General features: G+C 45.6%; 2 protein-coding genes across 2 annotated transcripts in view; both read left to right on the top strand.

The window, feature by feature from the left end:
• MUC6 (mucin 6, oligomeric mucus/gel-forming) overlaps positions 1-8,902 on the top strand; it is a 28,768-nt gene extending 19,866 nt beyond the window's left edge. Inside the window, exons 23-33 of the mRNA XM_051804400.1 lie at positions 313-552; positions 1,471-1,627; positions 2,384-2,527; positions 2,657-2,719; positions 3,645-3,692; positions 4,860-5,036; positions 6,139-6,408; positions 7,062-7,103; positions 7,490-7,732; positions 8,009-8,313; positions 8,783-8,902. Coding sequence (XP_051660360.1) covers positions 313-552; positions 1,471-1,627; positions 2,384-2,527; positions 2,657-2,719; positions 3,645-3,692; positions 4,860-5,036; positions 6,139-6,408; positions 7,062-7,103; positions 7,490-7,732; positions 8,009-8,313; positions 8,783-8,902 — 1,809 coding nt within the window. The remainder of the gene's footprint in view (positions 1-312; positions 553-1,470; positions 1,628-2,383; positions 2,528-2,656; positions 2,720-3,644; positions 3,693-4,859; positions 5,037-6,138; positions 6,409-7,061; positions 7,104-7,489; positions 7,733-8,008; positions 8,314-8,782) is intronic.
• On the top strand, positions 8,103-26,854 carry LOC127478489 (mucin-6-like). Its single transcript, XM_051804234.1, has 5 exons — positions 8,103-8,449; positions 16,522-16,962; positions 20,747-21,346; positions 24,136-24,238; positions 25,993-26,854. The coding sequence occupies exons 2-5, from the start codon at positions 16,827-16,829 to the stop codon at positions 26,168-26,170; spliced, it is 1,017 nt and encodes a 338-aa protein (XP_051660194.1). The 5' UTR covers positions 8,103-8,449; positions 16,522-16,826; the 3' UTR covers positions 26,171-26,854.
• The last annotated feature ends 198 nt before the right edge of the window (positions 26,855-27,052 follow it).

Genomic DNA, 27,052 nt, shown 5'->3' with positions numbered 1-27,052 from the left:
ACAGCAGAGATTTTCACTAGAGCCTGATTTTTAAGTGATTTCTGTACTGCATTCAGGAAATTTTTGAGCTAAATGTTTGTATTCTATAGAACTGCATGGTTGAATTTGATCTCTAAATGATGACAGTTTACAGTTTAGAAGACACATTCCTCCAGTGACAAACAGAATCTCCTGCACAAGAAGCTAAGACTGTCTGATAGAGTATTTGTAGATGACATTCGCTCCTAAAGCACAGGAAACCATCGGTAATCAAAAGGGAAGGTGAGTAATTGTAACTTGCTGAACTGACACTGCTGCTTTCATTTATTCCAGGAAACTCTATGCGGTTTGTGTGGGAACTATAATGGCAATATGAAGGATGATTTTGAAACTCGAAGCAAGTATGTGGCATCAAATGAATTGGAATTTGTCAATTCTTGGAAAGAGAATCCTCTCTGTGGGGATGTGTACTTTGTTGTGGATCCCTGTAGCAAGAACCCTTATCGTAAAGCATGGGCAGAAAAGACATGTTCTGTCATCAATGGTGAGGTTTTTTCTGCCTGTCACAATAAGGTAAGAATTTATTTGCTCCTCCTTTTGCTTACAGGCATGATGTGCATTCTTCCAAAGTGCTCACACTCTCCCAGGCGATTTTCTGTTTCCGAAAGTATTTCAATAAAATACATATAAAATGTTTTATACCTCACATTTATGTTGATTTTCATCCTTTCTTATTTGCACTTCACCAGCCCTTTTGTAAGCACAAAAGCTAAGTGTGGTATTAACTGATTACTAGAACTACGAGTGTGAAAAAGACTTAAGAATCAAAAATTAGTCTGTTGGTGATACCTGATCAATGCACTTACTCTTTTGAAACCATTTAGTCTTTGTTATAAAATCAAACTAAAGAAAGTTCTGAAAACTCGTGTTCTCATCAGTAAGTCAACACTGTTACTTTGATCGTCCATTCAAGAACAACATACCATCAACCCTCCTATTTGTTTTAAGTTGTCCACTTTGTGGAAATGAAAATATCACAAGGGAGCAGGCCTTCTGAAGGGAAATCCCCCATTTTTAGGTGAATCCTCCATTTTCAGGAGGTGAAAACAAGTGAAAAATGGGGATAATGCTGCAGTGTTTATGTATGTACAGAGGCTGTACAGCTGATGAACTTAGATACTTGTGCCTGAATGGATGTGGGGATTTGAGGAGTTTTTTTAGCTAACTATACATAACATGTTCAGTACCAGTATAAAATTAGAAATATGTATAAGGCAAAACATCATCAGTTTCTGTTGTTGATGTGGAGACACCTGAGTCTGGCTAAAAAGATCTGTATGATGTGAGGTTGTAATTGCTTTGACAAGTGTTCAGTTGAAATACTAGTTATTCTTAGTGGAACATGTACTGTCTAGCCCAAGAAAAATCATCTTCTTAACAAATTGGCACAAAATAATCTTAGAAAATTCATTCCTTCATTTTCCAATGCAGGTGAATCGGATACCCTATTATGAGGCCTGTGTTCGAGACTCTTGTGGGTGTGACACTGGAGGGGACTGTCAATGCATGTGTGATGCCATTGCAGTCTATGCCATGGCATGTTTAGAGAAAGGTATCTGCATTGACTGGAGGACCCCTGAGTTCTGTCGTAAGTTCATTTAAGTTCTCCTTAAACAAGTTTAAGACATTATTATTGTTACTGTGGGTATATTCATATGACAATGCAAGAAAATTATTAATAAGCACCTCAAAGGTTGCATTTTCTCTGTGGGCAAATAGTTGACTTCAGTCACCTAGATTTTGGAATCTGTACTTTTCATTTGTGCTAAATTAAACAAATTATTATAGCTCTTTTTACCATGGAGTAACGAGAGAGAAAATAATGTGGTCACAGAAAGCAGACTGTTTCTTCTGCTGCCTCGGTGTAGCACACTGTCACTTTGCCAGCAGAGAAAGCATGAAATTGTAAAAAAATATATTTCATTTTAGCTATGATGAAATCACCTTCTGTGTGGATGTCAAGGAAAGGAAGACAGCTGTGTTGGCTGGAACACTGTAAAACAGGAAAAAGATATCAAGGTGTTCCAGAACACTGTGTATAGAGGAAAAAAAAGTATGACCCTCTTATGAGTCAATGCTAGAGTTGTCATCTGTGATGGTTTCTTTTCCACATTTCACTATATTGTGCATTAAAAATTGTGGAAATGCTTGCATACTGCATTTGCAAAAAAGAAACTGACTTCACTGAGTTAAAATATAAATTTACTTAAGAAACTAATAACTTCAGTCAATTTTTTTAATTTTTTTTATTAATTTTGTCCTCCCTTTAGTACTTTAAAAATACCATGCCATGAAGTAAAAAAAAAAAAAAATCTGATTTCTGTCTTGCTTTTACCTTTTTTAGCTGTCTATTGTGAGTACTACAATTCTCATAAAAGAACAGGAGTTGACAGTGCTTATTCCTCTGACTACAATGATGAGAAATGCACCTGGCATTACAGGCCTTGTAATTGCCCAAATCAAAACTACAAATATGTCAACATTGAAGGTAATAAGCTATACTACTCTAAACCAGGAAACAGTAACATAATAATTATTTTCAATGCTGTTTTCTAAATCAGTCATACCACAGTTAAATAATAGTAATCTAATTGATGCTTTCTTTCCCTTTCTTCAGGTTGTTACAACTGCTCTTATGATGAATACTTTGACCATGAAGAGAACAGGTGCATGCCATGTGGTAAGCAGCATCTCTTTCTCTGCAGTAATTGGAAAATAGTATAGCCTCACAGAAGATATTTTTCATAGTACCTCTCAATAAATGAGTGTTCATCTGAGCATAACTTTCTTTCAAAATAATCCCATTACTGTACTGCTTGGTAAATAAAGAAATGAAAAGAACTAATTAAAAACAGGATTAGGGTAGGCAATGCTATAATACAGAAGCTGGATGAACCTGACTGATTTTCATTAGCAACACTAGAAGTTATGTTCATGTATGTGAGTACTTTTCAAAAGGTGGCTCTTCCAGAAAGTGTATTGCTGTTCTGGTCTGTGTGAGGGACAGTACCAGCAAAGCTGTGAGTCTCAGAATATTTAACTTTTTTCATTGAAAAAGAGAACATTTAGAAGAAGATTAGACTTAGCTAATGGACTCTACTTAGCAAATCTCTTTTAGAGATTTTCTTTTTAAATTAACTTAAGATTTATTGCCATATCATTTACTTCTGTGAAAACCTGTCTTATTAAATAATGTTTTAGATAGACTCAAGCTGCACAGTTTGGATTTGAAAAACTTCAGGAGAATTCTTTTCATGTTACAGAATTCTTCTTACTTGTGTAACCAGAATCTTGGCTGCTGATCTCATTTACATACAAAGCCACATTCCATTGTCCCTGAAAAGTGAAGTGCCCTTAAGCATAAAAGTCAAAAGAAAGACAGCAAAAACTTACTAGTGTTCATTATTATTTTGAGATCTATTGATTTCTTTGTACTTAAGTCCTTCCGTGTGAATGTTACCACTGAAATATGTAATATTAAACACTTTCAGGAATCCTTCACTAATTAACACAATCCTTTGAATCCAATCTGAAATTTGCCTTATTTGGAATATTTTAATATGCTTTTATTCACAAACTTAACCTGTTCTACCTTTACACAACAGGAGAAGAAAGCAGTAGCACCACGCTTGAAACATCTTCACCTTCACCAGGTTAGTTTACACAGTTGACCCAACCAATATTTACATACTGATATTATGTCCTGATAAGTGTTTACAAAGTCGGTGATATCTTTTTTTGCATTTTATAGTAGCATCACCAGTTTCACGTGCATAAGATGCAATGATGAAAAATGACCTGGTACCATAATATGCTGGGCTGCATCAAAAGCAGCGTGGCCAGCAGGCCAAGGGAAGGGATTCTGCCCCTCTGCTCTGATGAGAGCCCACCTGGAGTGCTGTGCAGTTCTCAGTTCCAGACAGTGGAGGGTCAGAAAGATGATCAGAGGGCTGTAACACCTCTCCTATGAGGAAAGGGTGAGAGGCCTGGCATTGTTTGGCCTGGGGAAGACAAGGCTCCAGTGAGACCTCATTGCAGCTTTTCAGTACTTGAATGGGGCTTATAAGAACGATCGACACAGACTTTTTAGTAGGGCCTGTTGTGATGGGACAAGGGGTAATGGTTTTAAACTAGAAGAGAGTAGATTAAGAGTAGATATAAGGAAGAAATTGTTTATTATGAGGGTAGTAAAACATTAGAAGAGGTTACCCAAAGAGGCTGTAGATGCCACATCCCTGGAAGCATTCAAGAGCAGGCTAGACTGGGCTTTGAGTAACCTGATCTAGTTGAAGATGTCCCTGCTCACTGCAGAGTGACTGATGATATAACACTTCAACAATTTAAGAAGGTCTTCGTGGAAATGTATGGCTGACTATACCAAATCTCTATAGCCTGCTATAGGAAAGGAACCGATATACAATGATCTTAAGTTTGTTAGAAATTCCATTAATTTCCTTGAAGACAGATGGTATTGGAAAATATTACACTGTGGGTTGTGTGGATAATAAAATACTATTCCATTTCTGCTGATATGCACAAATATTTATGCCAAATTCACTTCAAATGAAGAAAAAGGTATAAAGCTTCTGCATGAATACCTGTTTAATGTATTCACTGCACATAATAGCAAAGGAAGCAATGGATAACTGCTCTCAAAGGCTTCATCTAAAAGGCTTCACCTGAAATGTGTTAATAGTAGTCACCGCTAATAGTTATAAAAACAGTGTTTATACTTAAAAAAATTCAATTCATATAGGTACATTATAAATAGATTATTGAGGACTATTTCTTATCCTTTCATTTTGATTTTTTTCTCTTAGTAACAACAGTGCAGCCTAAAGTAACAGGAAGCTCTGCTGCAAGCCCCCTACCAACAGTACCTAGTGCTTCTGCAACTGCTACATCAACTGAGATTACAAATCCAACAATAACTGCAAAAACTACAGTTCCGAGAACTTCGCCCATACAACCTCTTGTCACAACGAAGTCAACAACTGGTAGGTTTTTAGTGTTACTGTCTAAAATAAATTACAGTAAGCTCACTACTCTATACATAATTGAGATACCACTTCCCAGGAAAGAATTGCAGACTCGTACAGCATCCAAGCGTTAGACTCCAAATCGTGAGGTAGGCAAAACAGGCTTCCAGAAAGGAGTTTGTCAGCCAGAAATGTTCAGAAGTGTAGATCAAAAGTGCGTGGAAAGATAAAGGATATAGACACTAGGTTAAAAACATAACCAAAAGACATTTGTTTGACTCATCTGAGAAGCACATTAGAAGTTCTATAAGCAGTAAGCCAGCCCAGATCCAGTTAGATTTATTAGCTCAGCTTCAGCTTCTTTTCCACAGTTGATTCAGTTATGCAGTCATATTCAAGGAGCAACCAGTCTATTAACTCTGAATAATGTAAGCAAGCCCAAAGCAGAATCACACAGGTATTAGTGTAGCAGCTTTGTCTAGGTTTCTAGAGTCCTGCTCTCAGGAGGATTACTCTGCCAACATACATTACTTTCTGATTCTATGGCTTGTGGAGACTCATTTAGCCTCACACCAACATGCACTTCAGCTAATTAACCATCTTGGACCCTGGCTATCAGGGAAAGCAGAGTTAAAAAGAGGTCCCAAAGGATTCAAAAACTGACATGATGACAGATAATTTGGACACTGGGACAAGGAAGTCCTATAGTATAATGTTACTTAACTTTTTAATATGAATTACAGAAAGCTGAAACTGGGGCTGATTTGGAACATAATAGTAGCCAATGAAATTGTGATTTGGGCAAAGCCCATACAGACTGTAGTCAATAAGTGACAACAAAGCTAACTTCTTAGAAAAATTATATTTAAAAAAATCTAGTACAGGAAAAATACAGAAACTGAGAACAAAGACAGACACGAGACAATAGAAAACAAATATAAGTACAGAAATATTTGACAAGCTTTTGAGAACATGAGTGCAACAACAATGCTGAAAATAGTCAAAAGATCAAGGTGAAAAAGGGTCTCTAAAATATGGGTATTTTCTTCATAATTTATCTATTTTTAATTATTCTATGAATTGATTACTCACACTGTACTATTTACCTTTACCCCAAAAGAACATACAACATCAATTTCTACCACACCAAACATGACTACAACCATCACTACTCCTTCCATAACTACCACAACAAAGAGAACCATGACCACTATACCAAGGTCTACACCTGCTGCCTCATCAACCGCTGCTTCAACAGAGACAGAACAAGTACGGTTCACCTCACCGTCCTTCAAGACCACTATCAAAAAGGAAATGACAACCTCCTCATTGCCTACTCAAACCCTGTCTCAGAGCATAACTTTCAGCGAGCCTAAACTAACAACAGCAGGTAAATATCACTTTTTGGTATCTGCCAGGTGACACCATCACTCACAAGACATATGTCAATGTGTTACTTAGTCAAAAAACCCCAAGCATTCTTACTAGTGGTCTTAACATTGCAAATAGGTAGGAAAGGACAAGGATAACTGAAGAGGCATGATTAAAATGGAAATTTGTCTTGCCAATGGAGCAAGCATTTGACATCCAGATATGATCTTAAACCTAACATTTCTCTTCCAACATTTCCTCCAAATTTAGACAAAATCTCTCGTGTCTCAAGGCAAGTTCTTGAAAACCCACAGACCACAGAATATATATTCTCCCTAGTCAATCTAACAAGTACTCCCAACAATAAATATTAAATAAAAGTATTTTTTTTTTCTGTCTGGCACTCAATATACCAACAAGGACAGTCTCCTCTGAAACTGTATGGCAACATGAATTACTGGGTTAGCAACTGACACCAGAGGTTGGGACGGTGTGTGGTGGGAATTCTGCTGTAGTGGGAGGGCAGGTGTACACTCTCTCCCAGTCCATGTGTCTCCCACAAAGTACTGTTGGGGTGCATACATCTGGGGCTCCTTGTGCCAGGAATTACAGCTTCGTCTAGGAACCCTTCCAGCCATTACTAATATTCATTCTTACTTACTTGCCTTACAGGCAGTGAGGGAATCCAAACAACCACTCTGCAGGAAATAGAAGGTAAGAGGGAGTAGACAAATGCCCTTAGTCTAAGGCTCTGCTTCACTTTCCCCAGCTTTTCCAGGTGATATTCTTGCCCAGTCTGGAATGCCTGGGAGAAGAAACATGCAGATCGAGAGAGGCTCTTTTCTGAGGAGCTTCAGAAAAAGGCAGGGGGTGCTGAATTGTCAGAGGGCACACTTCAGGCCCAGTTTTGCCGCATATTTTTTGAGGGGAGATCAATTGGCGTATTTTTCCCTCTTGCCCAGTAAGACTCAGTGGGGTCTAGTTCTGTCTTTCTTACTCCTACCCCCTACCATGGGGGTTCTGCCTGGGAATTGTCTACCTCCTTTGCCTTCCCTTCTTGCCCTGCCACCTCCAATCAACTTGTGCTTTTCTCTCTGTAGTTGTCACCCACATAAGAACGTTGACACAGCCTGTGCAGCATCTTGTCTCTCAGACACAGACCACCCCTGCCACGTCCACCAGCAGCACCTCTGTCCCAAGAGAGACCGGTCCTGCCACCAGCCCAGGAGTTCCACTGGCAAGGACATCTCCAAGCTTGAGCTCTTTGCCTGCCACCTCAGCCTCATCTGCTTCTTCCCTCTCCTCAACTGGGTCCTCGACATGGCTGGGAACATCACATCCTGGTAAGCCTTCCTCATGCCCTTCCTGCTGCTCTGTCTGCTTCTTCCAGATCCCATCATTCTCTCCTAGGCAGCCTGTGTCCCACACAGGCCTCAGTTTTGGTATTGTACCCAATTCCCACTGTTAATCTCGTGGGATACCAGCAGGTCATAGGACTGACCAACACATGACCCTGACTGCATCCTCCTCCCTTGCCAATTCTGGAACTGTAGAAGTCACCCAACTTCTCATCAAATCAGCAACATACAACTGACCTACCTGTGCTTTCCTCCCAACAGCCTTCACCCATAAAAAGTCAACTGAGCCATACACTGAGCAACCTCTGACCACACAGAAGACCACAGCCGCCACCTCCATCAGCAGCACCTCCAAGACCTCTGTCTCCACAGAGACCAGCCCACCAAGCAGCACAGAACTCCCTCTGACAACAACATCTCCAAATCCCAGCTCTCCACCTGCCCCCAGCAGCCCACTCAGCACCCGGCTGCCATCTGCTCCCACTTCCACAGTCTATTCCACAGCAGCTCCAAGCACCAGCCCCAGGCCTACACCTACAACCCTGAGGCCCAAGCCCTCATCCCCAGTGACGAGTGCTCCCCAAGAGTCTCCTGCAGCAGAGTCCTCTGCACCCACCACAGCCAAAACCAGCACAGTGCCATCTCCTGCTCCTTCTCCCTCCTCAACTGTGTCCTCAACATTGCTGAGCTCCTCACAGCCTGGTAAGACCCAGTCCTTTTTCTCTCACTGCTTCTGCCTGCTCTCCTTTTTCCCTTCTTCATTTCTAGCAGTGCAGGTCACCTGCACTGTTTTACTTCTTGCTCTCCATTCCGCCTTCTTTTCCGTCAGCACTGTAGTGTGGCCTCACTTTGGTATTGCCGAAAGTCACAGCTCACTCCCTCATAGCCTGGCTTTCCAGTCTCAGAGTGGGCAGCCCTTAGACTGCTATTCCATGAAGGAATAGACATGCACATCTGGAAAAGATCCTTTTCTAGGATGAGGGAGAGGGATCTTGCCTGTAGGAACAAACCCTGTCCTTTTCCTCTGTTTTTCAGGAAGAAGCCAGGCAGCAGCTTGTGGACAGGACCCGCAGTCTTAGTCCTCCCTCTTTCCCAGGAATAATCAGTGTAGCACAGTGCTGCCATTTTTGCTATGCTCACAGTACAACGCTTTGAGCTTAACCTCCTTTCCCTTCCCCTCTTGCCCTCATCCTCACTTGACCCTCCTTTCCTCCCAACAGCCTTCACCCATAAAAAGTCAACCGTGCCACACATTGAGCCAACTCTGACCACACAGAAGACCACAGCTGCCACCTCCATCAGCAGCACCTCCAAGACCTCTGTCTCCACAGAGACCAGCCCACCAAGCAGCACAGAACTCCCTCTGACAACATCATCTGCAAATCCCAGCTCTCCACCTGCCCCCAGCAGCCCACTCAGCACCCAGCTGCCATCTGCTCCCACTTCCACAGTCTATTCCACAGCAGCTCCAAGCACCAGCTCCAGGCCTACACCTACAACCTTGAGGCCCAAGCCCTCATTTCCAATGACAAGTGCTCCCCAAGAGTCTCCTGCAGCAGAATCTTCTGCACCCACCACAGCCAAAACCAGCACAGTGCCATCTCCTGCTCCTTCTCCCTCCTCAACTGTGTCCTCAACATTGCTGAGCTCCTCACAGCCTGGTAAGGCTCCTCCTACCTATCCCACTGCTTAAGCCTGCTCTCCCTTTTCCCTTCTTCACTTTTAGCAGAGCATGTGCCTTGCACTGTTGTTTTAGTTTTTGCTCTCCATTCCCCATTTTTTTCACATTGGCACTGTAGTGTGGCCTCACTTTGGTACTGCCATGTGATACTGGTCTCCCCCACTTAGCCTGGCCTTTGAATCTCAGTCGGCAGTCCATCACTCTGCCTGTTCCATGAAGGCCTACATATGCATATGCAGAAAGGATCCTCTTCTAGGAAGAGGCGGGGGGATCTTACCTGTAAGAAGGCACCATATCCATTTCCTCCCTTTGTACGGGAGAAACCAGGCAGCAGCTTGAAGACAGGACCCACAGTCCCAGTCCTCTGTCTTTCCCAGGAATAATCAGTGTAGCACAGTGCTGCCATTTTTGCTTATGCTCACAGTACAGGGCTTTGAGCTTAACTTCCTCTGCCTTCCCCTCTTGCCCTCATCCTCACTTGACCCTCCTTTCCTCCCAACAGCCTTCACCCATAAAAAGTCAACTGAGCCACACATTGAGCCACCTCTGACCACACAGAAGACCACAGCCGCCACCTCCATCAGCAGCACCTCCAAGACCTCTGTCTCCACAGAGACCAGCCCACCAAGCAGCACAGAACTCCCTCTGACAACAACATCTCCAAATCCCAGCTCTCCACCTGCCCCCAGCAGCCCACTCAGCACCCGGCTGCCATCTGCTCCCACTTCCACAGTCTATTCCACAGCACCTCCAAGTACCAGCCCCAGGCCTACACCTACAACCCTGAGGCCCAAGCCCTCATCCCCAGTGACGAGTGCTCCACAAGAGTCTCCTACAACAGAGTCCTCTGCACCCACCACAGCCAAAACCAGCACAGTGCCATCTCCTGCTCCTTCTCCCTCCTCAACTGTGTCCTCAACACTGCTGAGCTCCTCACAGCCTGGTAAGGCTCCTCCTACCTATCTCACTGTTTCTGCCTGCTCTCCTTTTTCCAGTCTTCATTTCTAGCAGAGCATGTGCCTTGTGCACTGTCGTTTTAGTTTTTGCTCTCAACTCCCCATTCTTTTCACATTGGCACTGTAGTGTGGCCTCACTTTGGTACTGCCATGTGACACTGGTCTCCCCCACTTAGCCTGGCCTTTGAGTCTCGGATTAAGCAATCCATAGACTCTGCCTATTCCATGAAGGAATAGTCATGCACATCCGGGAAACGGTCCTTTTCAAGGAAGAGGCAGAGGGATCTTGCCTGTTGGAAAGCACCAACAGGCAAGATCCTTTTTTGGGGAGAAACAGTCCCAGTCTGCCCTCTTTCCCAGGAATAATCAGTGTAGTACAGTGCTGCCATTTTTGCTCATGCCTCCAGTACAAGGCACTGTGCCAACCTCCCCTGCCTTAGCCTCCTGCCCTCATCCTCAACTGACCTGTGCTTTCCTCCCAACAGCCTTCACCCATAAAAAGTCAACTGAGCCACACATTGAGCCAACTCTGACCACACAGAAGACCACAGCTGCCACCTCCATCAGCAGCACCTCCAAGACCTCTGTCTCTACAGAGACCAGCCCACCAAGCAGCACAGAACTCCCTCTGACAACAACATCTCCAAATCCCAGCTCTCCACCTGCCCCCAGCAGCCCACTCAGCACTCGGCTGCCATCTGCTCCCACTTCCACAGTCTATTCCACAGCAGCTCCAAGCACCAGCCCCAGGCCTACACCTACAACCCTGAGGCCCAAGCCCTCATCCCCAGTGACGAGTGCTCCCCAAGAGTCTCCTGCAGCAGAGTCCTCTGCACCCACCACAGCCAAAACCAGCACAGTGCCATCTCCTGCTCCTTCTCCCTCCTCAACTGTGTCCTCAACATTGCTGAGTTCCACACAGCCTGGTAAGACCCACCTCTTTTTTGTCTCGCTGCTTCTGCCTGCTCTCCCTTTTCCCTTCTTCACTTTTAGCAGAGCATGTGCCTTACACTGTTGTTTTAGTTTTTGCTCTCCATTCCCCATTTTTTTCACAACTGAACTGTAGTGTGGCCTCACTTTGGTATTGCCGAAAGTCACAGCTCTCTCCCTCATAGCCTGGCTTTCCAGTCTCAGAATGGGCAGCCCTTAGACTGCCTATTCCATGAAGAAATAGACATGCACATCTGGAAAAGATCCTTTTCTAGGAAGAGGCAGAGGGATCTTGCCTGTTGGAAAGCACCAACAGGCAAGATCCTTTTTTGGGGAGAAACAGTCCCAGTCTGCCCTCTTTACCAGGAATAATCAGTGTAGCACAGTGCTGCCATTTTTGCTCACAGTAGAAAGCACTGTGCCAACCTCCTCTGCCTTAGCCTACTGCCCTCACCCTCAACTGACCTGTGCTTTCCTCCCAACAGCCTTCACCCATAAAAAGTCAACTGAGCCACACACTGAGCAACCTCTGACCACACAGAAGACCACAGCTGTCACCTCCATCAGCAGCACCTCCAAGACCTCTGTCTCTACAGAGACCAGCCCACCAAGCAGCACAGAACTCCCTCTGACAACAACATCTCCAAATCCCAGCTCTCCACCTGCCCCCAGCAGCCCACTCAGCACTCGGCTGCCATCTGCTCCCACTTCCACAGTCTATTCCACAGCACCTCCAAGCACCAGCCCCGGGCCTACACCTACAACCCTGAGGCCCAAGCCCTCATTTCCAATGACAAGTGCTCCCCAAGAGTCACCTGCAGCAGAGTCTTCTGCACCCACCACAGCCAAAACCAGCACAGTGCCATCTCCTGCTCCTTCTCCCTCCTCCACTGTGTCCTCAACATTGCTGAGTTCCACACAGCCTGGTAAGACCCACCTCTTTTTTGTCTCTCTGCTTCTGCCTGCTCTCCCTTTTCCCTTCTTCACTTTTAGCAGAGCATGTGCCTTACACTGTTGTTTTAGTTTTTGCTCTCCATTCCCCATTTTTTTCACAACTGAACTGTAGTGGGGCCTCATTTTGATATTGCCATAAGTCACAGCTCTCTCCCTCATAGCCTGGCTTTCCAGTCTCAGAGTGGGCAACCCATAGACTGCCTATTCCATGAAGGAATAGACATGCACATCTGGAAAAGATCCTTTTCTAGGAAGAGGCGGAGGGATTTTGCCTGTTAGTAAGCACAAATAGGCAAGATCCTTTTTTGGGGAGAAACAATCCCAGTCTGCCCTCATTCCTAGGAATAATCAGTGTAGCACAGTGCTGCCATTTTTGCTCACAGTACAAGGCATTGTGCCAACCTCCACTGCCTTAGCCTACTGCCCTCACCCTCAACTGACCTATGCTTTCCTCCCAACAGCCTTCACCCATAAAAAGTCAACTGAGCCACACACTGAGCAACCTCTGACCACACAGAAGACCACAGCTGTCACCTCCATCAGCAGCACCTCCAAGACCTCTGTTTCAACAGAGACCAGCCCACCAAGCAGCACAGAACTCCCTCTGACAACATCTGCAAATCCCAGCTCTCCACCTGCCCCCAGCAGCCCACTCAGCACTCGGCTGCCATCTGCTCCCACTTCCACAGTCTATTCCACAGCACCTCCAAGTACCAGCCCCAGGCCTACACCTACAACCCTGAGGCCCAAGCCCTCATCCCCAGTGACAAGTGCTCCCCAAGAGTCTCCTGCAGCAGAGTCCTCTGCACCCACCACAGCCAAAACCAGCACAGTGCCATCTCCTGCTCCTTCTCCCTCCTCAACTGTGTCCTCAACATTGCTGAGCTCCTCACAGCCTGGTAAGGCTCCTCCTACCTATCCCACTGCTTCTGCCTGCTCTCTTTTTTCCATCTTCATTTCTAGCAGTGCAGGTCACTTGCACAGTTGTTTTAGTTTTTGCTCTCAACTCAACTCCCCATTCTTTTCACATTGGCACTGTAGTGTGGCCTCACTTTGGTACTGCCATGTGACACTGGTCTCTCCCACATAGCCTGGCCTTTGAGTCTCAGATTAAGCAGTCCATAGACTCTGCCTATTCCATGAAGGAATAGTCATGCACATCCGGGAAACGGTCCTTTTCAAGGAAGAGGCAGAGGGATCTTGCCTGTTGGAAAGCACCAACAGGCAAGATCCTTTTTTGGGGAGAAACAGTCCCAGTCTGCCCTCTTTCCCAGGAATAATCAGTGTAGTACAGTGCTGCCATTTTTGCTCATGCCTCCAGTACAAGGCACTGTGCCAACCTCCCCTGCCTTAGCCTCCTGCCCTCATCCTCAACTGACCTGTGCTTTCCTCCCAACAGCCTTCACCCATAAAAAGTCAACTGAGCCACACATTGAGCCAACTCTGACCACACAGAAGACCACAGCTGCCACCTCCATCAGCAGCACCTCCAAGACCTCTGTCTCCACAGAGACCAGCCCACCAAGCAGCACAGAACTCCCTCTGACAACAACATCTCCAAATCCCAGCTCTCCACCTGCCCCCAGCAGCCCACTCAGCACTCGGCTGCCATCTGCTCCCACTTCCACAGTCTATTCCACAGCAGCTCCAAGCACCAGCCCCAGGCCTACACCTACAACCCTGTGGCCCAAGCCCTCTTCCCCCACAAGTGCTCCACAAAAGTCTCCTACAACAAAGTCCTCTGCACCCACCACAGCCAAAACCAGCACAGTGCCATCTCCTGCTCCTTCTCCCTCCTCAACTGTGTCCTCAACATTGCCGAGCTCCTCACAGCCTGGTAAGTCCCGCTCCTTTATGTCTCAATGCTTCTGCCTGATCTCCCTTTTCCCTTCTTCATTTCTAGCAGTGCAGAACACTTGCACTGTTGTTCTTTTGAATTTGCCTTTAATTCCCACTTCTTTTAACATCATCAATATGATATGGCTGTCCTTCACCATGGCCATGGGTCACTGGTCTGGCCCCTGTAAGCCTGGCCTTAGAGGCTTGGAGTCAGCAGTCCCTAGAGCCTACCTATTCATTGAAGGGTGACATGCACATCTGGATAGGATACTGTTCCAGGAAGAGGCAGAGCGATCTTAGCTGTTGGAAGGCACCCTCTCCTTTTCCACACTTGTTAGAGGACAAAATAAATGCAGCTTTTAGGGAGAACCCAGAGTCCCAATTCTCCCCTTTACCAGGAATACTTTCTGCAGCCCAGTGCTACCATTTTTACTCATACTTCCAATTCGAAACTTATACCCATCTCCTTTCTCTTCCCATGTTTCCCTCATCCTCAACTGACCTGTGCTTTCCTCCCAACAGCCTTCACCCATAAAAAGTCAACTGAGCCACACATTGAGCCAACTCTGACCACACAGAAGACCACAGCTGCCACCTCCATCAGCAGCACCTCCAAGACCTCTGTCTCCACAGAGACCAGCCCATCAAGCAGCACAGAACTCCCTCTGACAACAACATCTGCAAATCCCAGCTCTCCACCTGCCCCCAGCAGCCCACTCAGCACCCGGCTGCCATCTGCTCCCACTTCCACAGTCTATTCCACAGCACCTCCAAGCACCAGCCCCGGGCCTACACCTACAACCCTGAGGCCCAAGCCCTCATTTCCAATGACAAGTGCTCCCCAAGAGTCACCTGCAGCAGAGTCTTCTGCACCCACCACAGCCAAAACCAGCACAGTGCCATCTCCTGCTCCTTCTCCCTCCTCAACTGTGTCCTCAACATTGCTGAGTTCCACACAGCCTGGTAAGACCCACCTCTTTTTTGTCTCGCTGCTTCTGCCTGCTCTCCCTTTTCCCTTCTTCACTTTTAGCAGAGCATGTGCCTTACACTGTTGTTTTAGTTTTTGCTCTCCATTCCCCATTTTTTTCACAACTGAACTGTAGTGTGGCCTCACTTTGGTATTGCCGAAAGTCACAGCTCTCTCCCTCATAGCCTGGCTTTCCAGTCTCAGAATGGGCAGCCCTTAGACTGCCTATTCCATGAAGAAATAGACATGCACATCTGGAAAAGATCCTTTTCTAGGAAGAGGCAGAGGGATCTTGCCTGTTGGAAAGCACCAACAGGCAAGATCCTTTTTTGGGGAGAAACAGTCCCAGTCTGCCCTCTTTACCAGGAATAATCAGTGTAGCACAGTGCTGCCATTTTTGCTCACAGTAGAAAGCACTGTGCCAACCTCCTCTGCCTTAGCCTACTGCCCTCACCCTCAACTGACCTGTGCTTTCCTCCCAACAGCCTTCACCCATAAAAAGTCAACTGAGCCACACACTGAGCAACCTCTGACCACACAGAAGACCACAGCTGCCACCTCCATCAGCAGCACCACCAAGACCTCTGTCTCCACAGAGACCAGCCCACCAAGCAGCACAGAACTCCCTCTGACAACAACATCTCCAAATCCCAGCTCTCCACCTGCCCCCAGCAGCCCACTCAGCACTCGGCTGCCATCTGCTCCCACTTCCACAGTCTATTCTACAGCAGCTCCAAGCACCAGCCCCAGGCCTACACCTACAACCCTGTGGCCCAAGCCCTCTTCCCCCACAAGTGCTCCACAAAAGTCTCCTACAACAGAGTCCTCTGCACCCACCACAGCCAAAACCAGCACAGTGCCATCTCCTGCTCCTTCTCCCTCCTCAACTGTGTCCTCAACATTGCTGAGCTCCTCACAGCCTGGTAAGTCCCACTCCTTTATGTCTCAATGCTTCTGCCTGATCTCCCTTTTCCCTTCTTCATTTCTAGCAGTGCAGAACACTTGCACTGTTGTTCTTTTGAATTTGCCTTTAATTCCCACTTCTTTTAACATCATCAATATGATATGGCTGTCCTTCACCATGGCCATGGGTCACTGGTCTGGCCCCTGTAAGCCTGGCCTTAGAGGCTTGGAGTCAGCAGTCCCTAGAGCCTACCTATTCATTGAAGGGTGACATGCACATCTGGATAGGATACTGTTCCAGGAAGAGGCAGAGCGATCTTGGCTGTTGGAAGGCACCCTCTCCTTTTCCACACTTGTTAGAGGACAAAATAAATGCAGCTTTTAGGGAGAACCCAGAGTCCCAATTCTCCCCTTTACCAGGAATACTTTCTGCAGCCCAGTGTTGCCATTTTTACTCATACTTCCAATTCGAAACTTATACCCATCTCCTTTCTCTTCCCATGTTTCCCTCATCCTCAACTGACCTGTGCTTTCCTCCCAACAGCCTTCACCCATAAAAAGTCAACCGTGCCACACATTGAGCCAACTCTGACCACACAGAAGACCACAGCTGCCACCTCCATCAGCAGCACCTCCAAGACCTCTGTCTCCACAGAGACCAGCCCACCAAGCAGCACAGAACTCCCTCTGACAACAACATCTGCAAATCCCAGCTCTCCACCTGCCCCCAGCAGCCCACTCAGCACCCGGCTGCCATCTGCTCCCACTTCCACAGTCTATTCCACAGCAGCTCCAAGCACCAGCCCCGGGCCTACACCTACAACCCTGAGGCCCAAGCCCTCATTTCCAATGACAAGTGCTCCACAAGAGTCTCCTGCAGCAGAGTCCTCTGCACCCTCCACAGCCAAAACCAGCACAGTGCCATCTCCTGCTCCTTCTCCCTCCTCAACTGTGTCCTCAACATTGCTGAGCTCCTCACAGCCTGGTAAGGCTTCCTGTTACATGTCCTGCTGCTCACAGAATCCCAGAATTCTTAGCGTTCGAAGGGACCTCTGGACATCATTACCTGCCTGCCAAGAAGGGGTCTTTTAGTGCAGATTACACTGCAATTCATTCTGGTGGGTTTTGAATGTCTCCAGAGAGGGAGATTTCACAATCTCCCTGGGGAGCCTGTTCCACTGCTCTGCCACCCTCAACATAATGGAGTTGTTCCTCAGGTTGAGTGGAATTTCTTGTGCTTTACTCCATGGCCATTGCTTCTTGTCCAGTCAGTGGGCACCACCGAAAGAGTCTACCACCATGCTTTTGACACCTGCCTTTGAGATATTTGTATACAGTGATGAGATCCCCTCTCAGCCTTCTCTTCTCTGGACTCAACAGGCCCTGCTCCCCAAGTCTCTCCACTGATCATCTTTGTATCCCTCCTCTGGACCTCTCCTGCCTGCTTTTCCCAGCTCACTCTATCACTCCCTCCCTTTGTTGCTCCGTCCATCCCTCTATCCCTCCCTTCTTTCTCTCCTTCCCTGTATCCTTCCATATGAGAACCAGATCTCAGGTGCACATTTCTTTGCATGCTTGGCTGTCTATTCCCACTGCCTTTGGCCAGCCTGGTTCCTGGCATAGTCCTGGGCCTGTGCAATGACTCTGCTTGGGGTGGAGCCAATTTCTGTTCCTAGCAGGGTTCCTGGTGCTGTGTTTTAGATGCAGGTACGAGCCAGTGTTGATGGCACACAAGTGCTTTAGAGATTGCTGAGGAGTGCTAGCACAGCATCCAGGCCTTCTCTGTTTCTCCTTCTGCCACTCGGGGAGTGGGCAAGGGGTGGCCGTGAGGTCTGTCAGGGACACAGCCAGCATAGCCCAAAGCCACTGGCCAAGGAGACACTCCATAGCACAGAAAGTCACGCTGAGCAGTGCAGTGGAGGGGCAGGGCACTTTTTCAAAAGTAGCCGTTGCTTGGAGACTGGCTGGGCATTGGCCAGCAGAGTGAGGCAGTGAGTGACTGCTTTTGCACCTCGTGAGTGGGTCTTGGTTAATTTTTCCTTTCGTTTCTTCACTTCTAAAAACTGTCTCTCTTCCAGACACACTTGTGTACCCTTGCTTTGGCCTCATCACTTCTCTCCCCAGGTCTGATGAGTGGAAGAGAGCTAGTGACTGGGTAGGCACTTTGCATCCGGCCAGGTCACCCCACCATTACCTGGCACACACATTGGCCATGAAAGGCTCTAAGCAGGACATGGATGCTTCAGGAGGGAGCAAGAAGCCGAATCTTCCCTTGTGGCCAAGAAGACTCAGTGTGATACAGGGCTCCTTTTCTTACACAATGCCTTAATCCAAGACTTCTGCTCACCTCCTTTTGCCTTACGCTCTGTCCTTACCCTCAAGTGACCTGTGCTTTCCTCCCAACAGCCTTCACCCATAAAAAGTCAACCGTGCCACACATTGAGCCACCTCTGACCACACAGAAGACCACAGCTGCCACCTCCATCAGCAGCACCTCCAAGACCTCTGTCTCCACAGAGACCAGCCCACCAAGCAGCACAGAACTCCCTCTGACAACATCTGCAAATCCCAGCTCTCCACCTGCCCCCAGCAGCCCACTCAGCACTCGGCTGCCATCTGCTCCCACTTCCACAGTCTATTCCACAGCACCTCCAAGCACCAGCCCCGGGCCTACACCTACAACCCTGAGGCCCAAGCCCTCATCCCCAAGGGCAAGTGCTCCCCAAGAGTCTCCTGCAGCAGAGTCCTCTGCACCCACCACAGCCAAAACCAGCACAGTGCCATCTCCTGCTCCTTCTCCCTCCTCAACTGTGTCCTCAACACTGCTGAGCTCCTCACAGCCTGGTAAGTCCCATTCCTTTGTGTCCCACTGCTTCTGCCTGCTCTCCCTTTTCTCATCTTCATTTCTAGCAGAGCATGTGCCTTGCACTGTTGTTTTAGTTTTTGCTCTCCATTCCCAGTCCTTTTTGCATCAGCACTATGGTATGGCCATCCTTTGGTATGGCCATGGGGCACTGGACTGTCCCATGTAACCTGGTCTTCCAGTCTCAGGGGCCACAGTCCTGATGCCCTGCCTATTCCTTGAAGGAATATACATGTTCATATGGAAAGGATACTCCTCCAGGAAGAGGCAGAAGGATCTTGCCTGTAGGAAGGCTCCCTGTCCATTTCCTCCCTTTATAGGGGAGAAATCAGACAGTAGCTTGTGGACAGGACCCACAGTCCCAGTCCTCCCTCTTTTCCAGTAATAATCAGTGCAGGACAGTACTGCAATGTTTGCTTGTATCCCACCAGTGACTTGGGCCTACCTGCTTTGCCTTCCCCCCTTGCTCTCACCCTAATTTAATCTGTGCTTTCCTCCCAACAGCCTTCACCCATAAAAAGTCAACCATGCCACACATTGAGCCACCTCTGACTACACAGAAAACCACAGCTGCCACCTCCATCAGCAGCACCTCCAAGACCTCTGTCTCCACAGAGACCAGCCCACCAAGCAGCACAGAACTCCTTCTGACAACAACATCTGCAAATCCCAGCTCTCCACCTGCCCCCAGCAGCCCACTCAGCACCCGGCTGCCATCTGCTCCCACTTCCACAGTCTATTCCACAGCAGCTCCAAGCACCAGCTCCAGGCCTACACCTACAACCCTGAGGCCCAAGCCCTCATTTCCAATGACAAGTGCTCCCCAAGAGTCTCCTACAGCAGAGTCTTCTGCACCCACCACAGCCAAAACCAGCACAGTGCCATCTCCTGCTCCTTCTCCCTCCTCAACTGTGTCCTCAACATTGCTGAGCTCCTCACAGCCTGGTAAGGCTCACAACCACCTTTCTGGTGCTCCCACCTACTCTTCCCAGCTACCTTCTTTCCATCTGTCCATCTATCCACCTCTGCCTCCAGCATTCCATCTAAGAACCACACCCCACTTGTGCATTAGTTTCAATGCTCAGCCTTCCATTCTTACTGCCAGTCTGGTTCCTGGCGTAGTCCTGGGCCTGTGCAATGACTCTGCTTGGGGTGGAGCCAATTTCTGTTCCTAGCAGGGTTCCTGGTGCTGTGTTTTAGATGCAGGTACGAGCCAGTGTTGATGGCACACAAGTGCTTTAGAGATTGCTGAGGAGTGCTAGCACAGCATCCAGGCCTTCTCTGTTTCTCCTTCTGCCACTCGGGGAGTGGGCAAGGGGTGGCCGTGAGGTCTGTCAGGGACACAGCCAGCATAGCCCAAAGCCACTGGCCAAGGAGACACTCCATAGCACAGAAAGTCACGCTGAGCAGTGCAATGGAGGGGCAGGGCACTTTTTCAAAAGTAGCCGTTGCTTGGAGACTGGCTGGGCATTGGCCAGCAGAGTGAGGCAGTGAGTGACTGCTTTTGCACCTTGTGAGTGGGTCTTGGTTAATTTTCCCTTTAGTTTCTTCACTTCTAAAAACTGTCTTGATCCAGACGCACGTGGATATTCTTGCTTTGGTATTTGCACTTCTCTCCACAATGCCTGAAGAGGGGGAGCGAGCGAGAGGCTGGGTGGGCATTTTCCATTCAGCCAGGTCACTCCACCATCACCTGGCACACCGAGGGGCCATGCCTGAGTCAAAGTGTGACCTGAAGGCTTATGGATGGAGACAGAAGTCCAAACCTCCCTCTTTTCACAGGAATACACAGTGCAACATAGGGCTGCTTGTCTAGCTTATTGCCTTAGCCCAAGGCTTCTGCCCACCTCCTTTCCCTCCCCCTCTTTCCCTCATCCTCAGCTGACCTGTGCTTTCCTCCCAGCAGCCGTCACACATAAAATGTCAACTGTGCCACACATTGAGCCAACTCTGACCACACAGAAGACCACAGCTGCCACCTCCATCAGCAGCACCTCCAAGACCTCTGTTTCAACAGAAACCAGCCCACCAAGCAGCACAGAACTCCCTCTGACAACATCTCCAAATCCCAGCTCTCCAACTGCCCCCAGCAGCCCACTCAGCACTCAGCTGCCATCTACTGCCTCATCTACATCCTCTTCTTTGTCTGCAACTGTCAGCACAATGCCTACACCTACACCCCTCACTACCTCCACATTTAGGTCTGCTGAGAGTACTCCATATTCTTCTTTCCAAAACACCACATTGTCTCCATATGGCAAAACATCTTCCTTAGCCGTTCCTACCAGTATCTCTGCCAAATCCACTCCAGTGTTGGTCCCAACTGTTTTATCTACAACAATGACATTTGCTCCCCTTGTGATCACTACTGCTTCTACAGAGTCGGCTGAAAGGAGCACCTTGCGAACAACAACATTAACCACTGCCCGCACGACCTCAGCTCCTTCTTTCACCTCTAGACTTTCAACGTCCTTGTCTTCTATTGTGCCATCCACAGTTCCACATGGTAATGTATATCCATAGCATTTCCTGTATCATGCTTTTTAATACCTTTTTTTATTTCATGAGTGCATGAATTTTTTCTTTACATATTCTTTATCTATGATACCATTTGTACCCACTGGCTCCATCTTTTCTTTTTGCCCCTTATGCAGTTACTTTTTGTACAGTAATTGTCTGATGTCTTAGATTTCATAAGCTGATTCCCTGCTATACAATACTGTAGACATTAAAAAGCATGAGTTAAAGAGTCTGACAGGATGCAGATCAGGAGAGTCACAGAACCTCTATTTTCTAATCTTCAAAAGCACTGTAAGAAAGCCTGTTCAAATAAAACGTATCTTTTGACTTACCTTGCAGCCCTCTTATTAGCTCTCATATACTTTGCACAGTTCAGCATTTTTGTTCTCTCTTCTGCTGGATACTGTTTTCCCATTTTTCAAGGTACAGAGATGTTTTTTGGTTCCTGTGCATAATTAATCACCTAATATTTTTTGACTGAAGGAATACCATTTTCTATAATTTCCACACCATTTCATGTAAAGCGATGCACACAAAGCAATATCTATCTACTACTTTGAAATGGAACTGTCCTACTTTAGGATCCACACTATAGGAGTCAGGAACAAGAGGTGTCTAAGATTTTAGCTGTGCCCTGTATAAGTAGCAGAGGCCTAGTTTCTACTCTTATTTAGAAACAATGAGGCAGTTTTTATTCAGTGCTTTCTAGGATATGGGTTAACACCTTCTAAGAATAAACCAGAGTGACACATGCACTGTTCAATCTATGAATGGAAGGTAGGTTTACTGTATGGTTCATTTTTGTGTGTTTATTTGTTTTAACTACCATTTGAGGACCAAGAGAAGAGTTAACATCTCAACTTGAGCCACTTTGCATTCTCTTTTGGGAGCTTTCAACATACAAAGGAGAAACTATCTGGAACGTGTACTTTAGCCACATCATACTGCCTTGTTCCCTATTGCCTTGGCCGCTGTCATACACTGACTTCACTCCTTGGTCTCATTTTCTGTGTGTTTAATTCCTAAAGAAAGCACATTCTTCATTTGCCTTATCTTTTTCAAGAATCAGGAGGGATATGCAGCATTCTAGTAGGCCTGCCCCTTTTCTACTCTGCTTAATAATGAGATTATAAGTATTTGTATCTTTTTGTCTTTGAAGCATGTGTTCAAAACTTTTCCACAGACAAATATGCTACTTCCTTAGTTGTTGTGAATCCTCACACAAAGTCCTTCATTTTGTCATTACAATCAGATCCACTGAACCAGGAACTCTTAACAGGAAGGAAGAATGAACAAAGCAGAATTCCATGCTCCATTCAACCAAGACATCAGTCTTAATCCAGAAGACTGATTTATACAAAGGGTTCCAAATAGTCATGTAAGAAAACTGCATTTGTGGTTAACTACTACTCTCAAAGGGTGATGTAAGAATCAATATACAATAGTGGGCACAGTTACCTGTAGCTGAACCTTTCATCTCTGTTTTCACCATTAACACTGTGTCAGAGTGCAGCCTGGCCAGGTCAGTCAGCTCAGCCACAAGGCATGGCAGAATTACCTACTTGCAGAGAAGTGATTAAATGCAAGTCTGTCCTTGATCCTGCTGTCACACAAGTGCTGCAGTACCAAAGAGGCTCATTGCAGTTTTAGCAGAAAAGAGCCTCAAATTGACTGACTGCTTGAGCATTGGGAAATGACAGTTTGACCCAAGGAGGCAGGATTTGACCCTGCTTGCCCTTCATCCTCATGATTTTCACCTCACAGAATGGGAATCCAAGTAAGAACTCTCATAAGCAGAAGGATTTTCCACAGTGTAGTTATGGTTTAGAGGCCTGCTTTGGATTTTGTTCACATTCTTTTCCTAAGAGAAGTGCTTCCAAACATTACATTCCCAACCTAGCGTTACTGACTTTGCTCCTTGCAGTCTTAGTCTACACTGTCCAGTTATTAGTTGTTTTATTTTCCAGTAAGAAATTCCCAAACATATACTACAGTATTAACTGAGTCTTCCCTGCAATAGTGTTCAGGTTTCATCTATAACCTACCTTTAACCACGGAACCTGACTGTGCTCAAGAGATAATTGTGCAGGAGCAAGTGTGAGCAGTGCATGAATTGCCTTTGTAGTATTCAGCATCTTTGTTCTCCTTAAAATAAACTTCAAACACTGTGTTTAAACTCCTTGGAAAACCTATGTTTTCAGTCAGCTTTTAGCTTCATACAATGTTTAAGAGTCATGCTTCAAGTCAGGAGAAAATAGGAGATTGGTACATCAGTATGTAGCATTAGGCATTCTGTCTTGTAAGGAAAGTTGTGAACTTCTGTCTGCCTACAAAAAATTACACCCTTAAAATGAGTAAGCTAAGCATTTTTCCAGGAAGTAAGATCTACTACAAAGCCTGAGAACCAGAAGTAATTCCACCAGAACGAGACAGCTGGTTGTTTTACGTGCATCTTAACGTTCTCAGCAGAGTTTTTTTCCTGCTAGACTGAATTTGAACTACATTCTTAACAGGAATTTTTTTTCCTCATTTGTAATTCCAGCAATCTCTGTGTTCTTAGTTGTTCTCCATGATAAGTGTCTCATGCATCTTCAGCACCCAGTTTAAAACCTCCTCTTGCTGTGTTACTCACTTGTGACTTGTTAATTATCTCATGCAGTAAGAATGGTATTCCATGAAACCAAGTATGGAGGCTTTTGGCATCTAACCAAGGTCACTCAAGAAGACCAAGATAAATTTCTGCTATAATTCCTTCTCTTTTTTTACATTTGACAGATCCTTGTAGAGAAGTTGAATATGAAGAAAAAATAACTTACAAAGGCTGTTCTGCAAATGTCACTTTAAGCCGATGTGAAGGATCATGTCCATCTTCAACAAAGTAAGGATAGCTCAGAGGCTGTAGAGTACTGAAGTTTTCTTACTTAGTCATCTGTAAGGAGTGGTATTTTAAGAACTACTGCTCCTTAAAAGTCAGGGAGGAACATGTGGTTAGAATCCACCCAGTAATATATTATGTTGCCATACAAAGCAGGTAACTAAAACCAGCATTAATAAGGTCATTTACTGTATAGGGATTTACATTCTAAAGAAGGAATGTCATCTCACTTCCTTAAGTTTTTGGTTGTTTTTTTTTTTAAAAATAAACAGATGTCAACGCTGCAGGTTTGGGGGGCTATTTCGTGGGTTTGATTGTTGGGATTTTGGTTTTGTTTATTTGTTTGCTTTTTAAAGATGGAAAAGGTTGTTTAGACTACAAATACCTGTTTTCAAATAGCTAAGACAGTAAAATAAGAAATTTCATTTAGGGTACATAATGTTACTTCAGTTGTTTCATAACATTCTCCTATGAATGTAATTCAGGTATAATTTATAATTACAAGTGTGCTGTCTGAGCCTGTGCAGTTCTGCTTGCCCAGTAGGAGACTATTCAACAGAAAATCAAGGCTTCAAAACAACTAAACTTAGTGTAGCAGTATTAGAGTTCACAATTAAAAAATTAAAATTAAAATTGTTAAATTCCCAACAACCCAAGCCAATACTATGTTCAAGAAGAAAAGCAACGAAGAGTTTTGCCTTTGCAATAACTAATTTAAATTAATCCTGAAGCTAAAAGCTATCCCCTTCAAAGCAAGTTCAGGTGTCCCCCAGCCTTTTAAAAACTGAGTGACTGACTTTGTATCCTGAGAATATTCAGAAGGGCTGTGAACCCTGGCGGAAGATTTTTAGAGTTAAGGTTTGTCACAATTATTTAGAAAGTTGTAGTTAAAACCCAACTTTAACTGAAACCAAGCAAACATTTCTCCCCTGCAAGGGAGATTTAAAAACAATATTTTTTTTCCTTAACTTTCTTGTTCACATACCTGAATTCTAGCCTACCTTTATACTGCTTCCCACTGACAAAGAGAAAGATAGAACCAAGTCCAGCAGTAGGCTGAACACTGTCAGAAATCAACAGTGTAAGAAAACAGCAGCATCGTGAAAGACTCGAAGCCTCCTGTGCCTGTTCAAGCAGTCACTTCACCTACGTGTGCTTTATTACTGTGAAGTCAGCAAGATACCTGCAAGTCTACTGTGGCTTTGTTACCTGACCTCACACCCCACAACTGATACTACTATGCAGTCACCAGCTTAGATTCTGGTGCAAACTGCTCAGAGGAAGAAAGGGATTTTCCTTCCTCCATGAACCATGCAAAGGGAACACACACAATTTAGCATTTGTGTTAGCAGACCATACCAGAGACCTTTTGCAAACTCTAAGTAGTCCAGTGCACAGCTTTAAAAAGATTAAATCCACAGTTACTTTACAATGTTCAGAAGTGCAAAGAACAGGGAAGTCAAATCTTACTAGTTTTGCAGTGAGGTCTGAGGCCTAATAGATGACAAGAACACCCTCTTTTAAAAAGGAAGGCAGCAGCTCAGTACACCTGAGCTCTTGCAGCACCCATCATGAGAACTTCAGTCGCTTGCTGCACTGTTTGTAGTTCTCTAGTTGACAGAACCATTAAGCTGAGTGTTGTGCTCTTTCCTCTGAACCTCCTACCACAGGAAAAAAAAAAGTGCAAATACTTGAAAAGCCTGAAGCCTAAAATTCTGTATACAAATGCCAACTCATTCTTCCTCTCTTCCAAACAGGCTGAATGTTGAGAACATGACGGTCATCACAGCATGTGGCTGCTGTCGGCCACTACAGCTTCTTAAGAAGGAATTCCAACTACCATGCCAAGACCCAGATGACCCTGGAAAAAGGCTCACTATAGACATAACTGTATTTAGTGGTTGTGTTTGTAACTTTGACAGTTGCATACAGTAGACTTGCAATCAGGCTTCTGAGCAGCTGCCTGGACTGTCAGTGAACTTGACAGATAAATTATTCCTGATCAGGAGGGTGGGATGCAGAGAGGAAAAAAAGAATGGGCAGCGTGAAGTTCGGGAGGGAAGACCATGTCAGAGACTGTATGGCCTTGTTCAGGGTGATAATATTTAACCAGAGGCTAAAAACTGGCCCATGCACTGTGCAGTAACAGAAATTTGACTTTCAAATAAAGTAGAAGGAATTGAATTTCCAAACTTTTCATTATTTGGCCAGTTATTTTAACTGAAAATAGTCTGTTAGGTTCACTACAGCTGAACTAGGACCTGTGGAATAGCCCACCACTTCACTGGGAGAACTGACCCATTCCCTTTCCTTTGAAGGTAGACACAGCACTTGTGTTCATCATCCACAGATGACTGCTGTTGGAAAGCAAGGTGCTACATGAGCCAAAAGCTAATTGTGAAGTTTCTGCATGCACCCTACAAACACTACTAACACAGACATGTAGTGGCTTTTGGATAACACAGAAATTTGACGGCATTTCCCTGCAAGAAATCAAAGCCCATATGCATCTAACAGGACACAGGTTCACTCAGAAACAATTTCTACTTGCTGCCAGTCAAGAGAATTCTTTATTACTTTGTTTGCAAATAATTTAAGAAAAAGCTGTATGAGTGCACAAAAGCTCATATTTGTTTCCCTTTTAGCAAGTTTCAGAGAAGAATCTGAAGCATACATTTAGAGCTTAAGTGATGTTATTTAGCAGTTTAGATACTCTTTACAGTGACATCAACTTTTTACAGCTCCTGCCCATATGTAATACAGATGTGTGCTGTTTAGCCTCAACCTTATCCCACTGCTACTCCAGTTTACTGCAGT

This window comes from Manacus candei, unplaced genomic scaffold (assembly GCF_025592945.1).
Source record: "Manacus candei isolate 608988 ecotype Guabito, Panama unplaced genomic scaffold, ASM2559294v1 h1tg000060l, whole genome shotgun sequence".
Classification (NCBI taxonomy): Eukaryota; Metazoa; Chordata; class Aves; order Passeriformes; family Pipridae; genus Manacus; species Manacus candei.
The sequence above is the reverse complement of the archived record's forward strand: the minus strand, read 5'-3'. Positions and strand labels throughout refer to the sequence as shown.

Bases quoted from the DNA above. Each gene is read 5' to 3' on its own strand.
- LOC127478489 (XM_051804234.1), top strand. From the start codon at position 16,827: ATGACAAGTGCTCCACAAGAGTCTCCTGCAGCAGAGTCCTCTGCACCC. The intron at 16,963-20,746 runs GTAAGGCTTCCT...TCCTCCCAGCAG, and splicing joins GCTGAGCTCCTCACAGCCTG to CCGTCACACATAAAATGTCA. The intron at 21,347-24,135 runs GTAATGTATATC...TACATTTGACAG, and splicing joins GCCATCCACAGTTCCACATG to ATCCTTGTAGAGAAGTTGAA.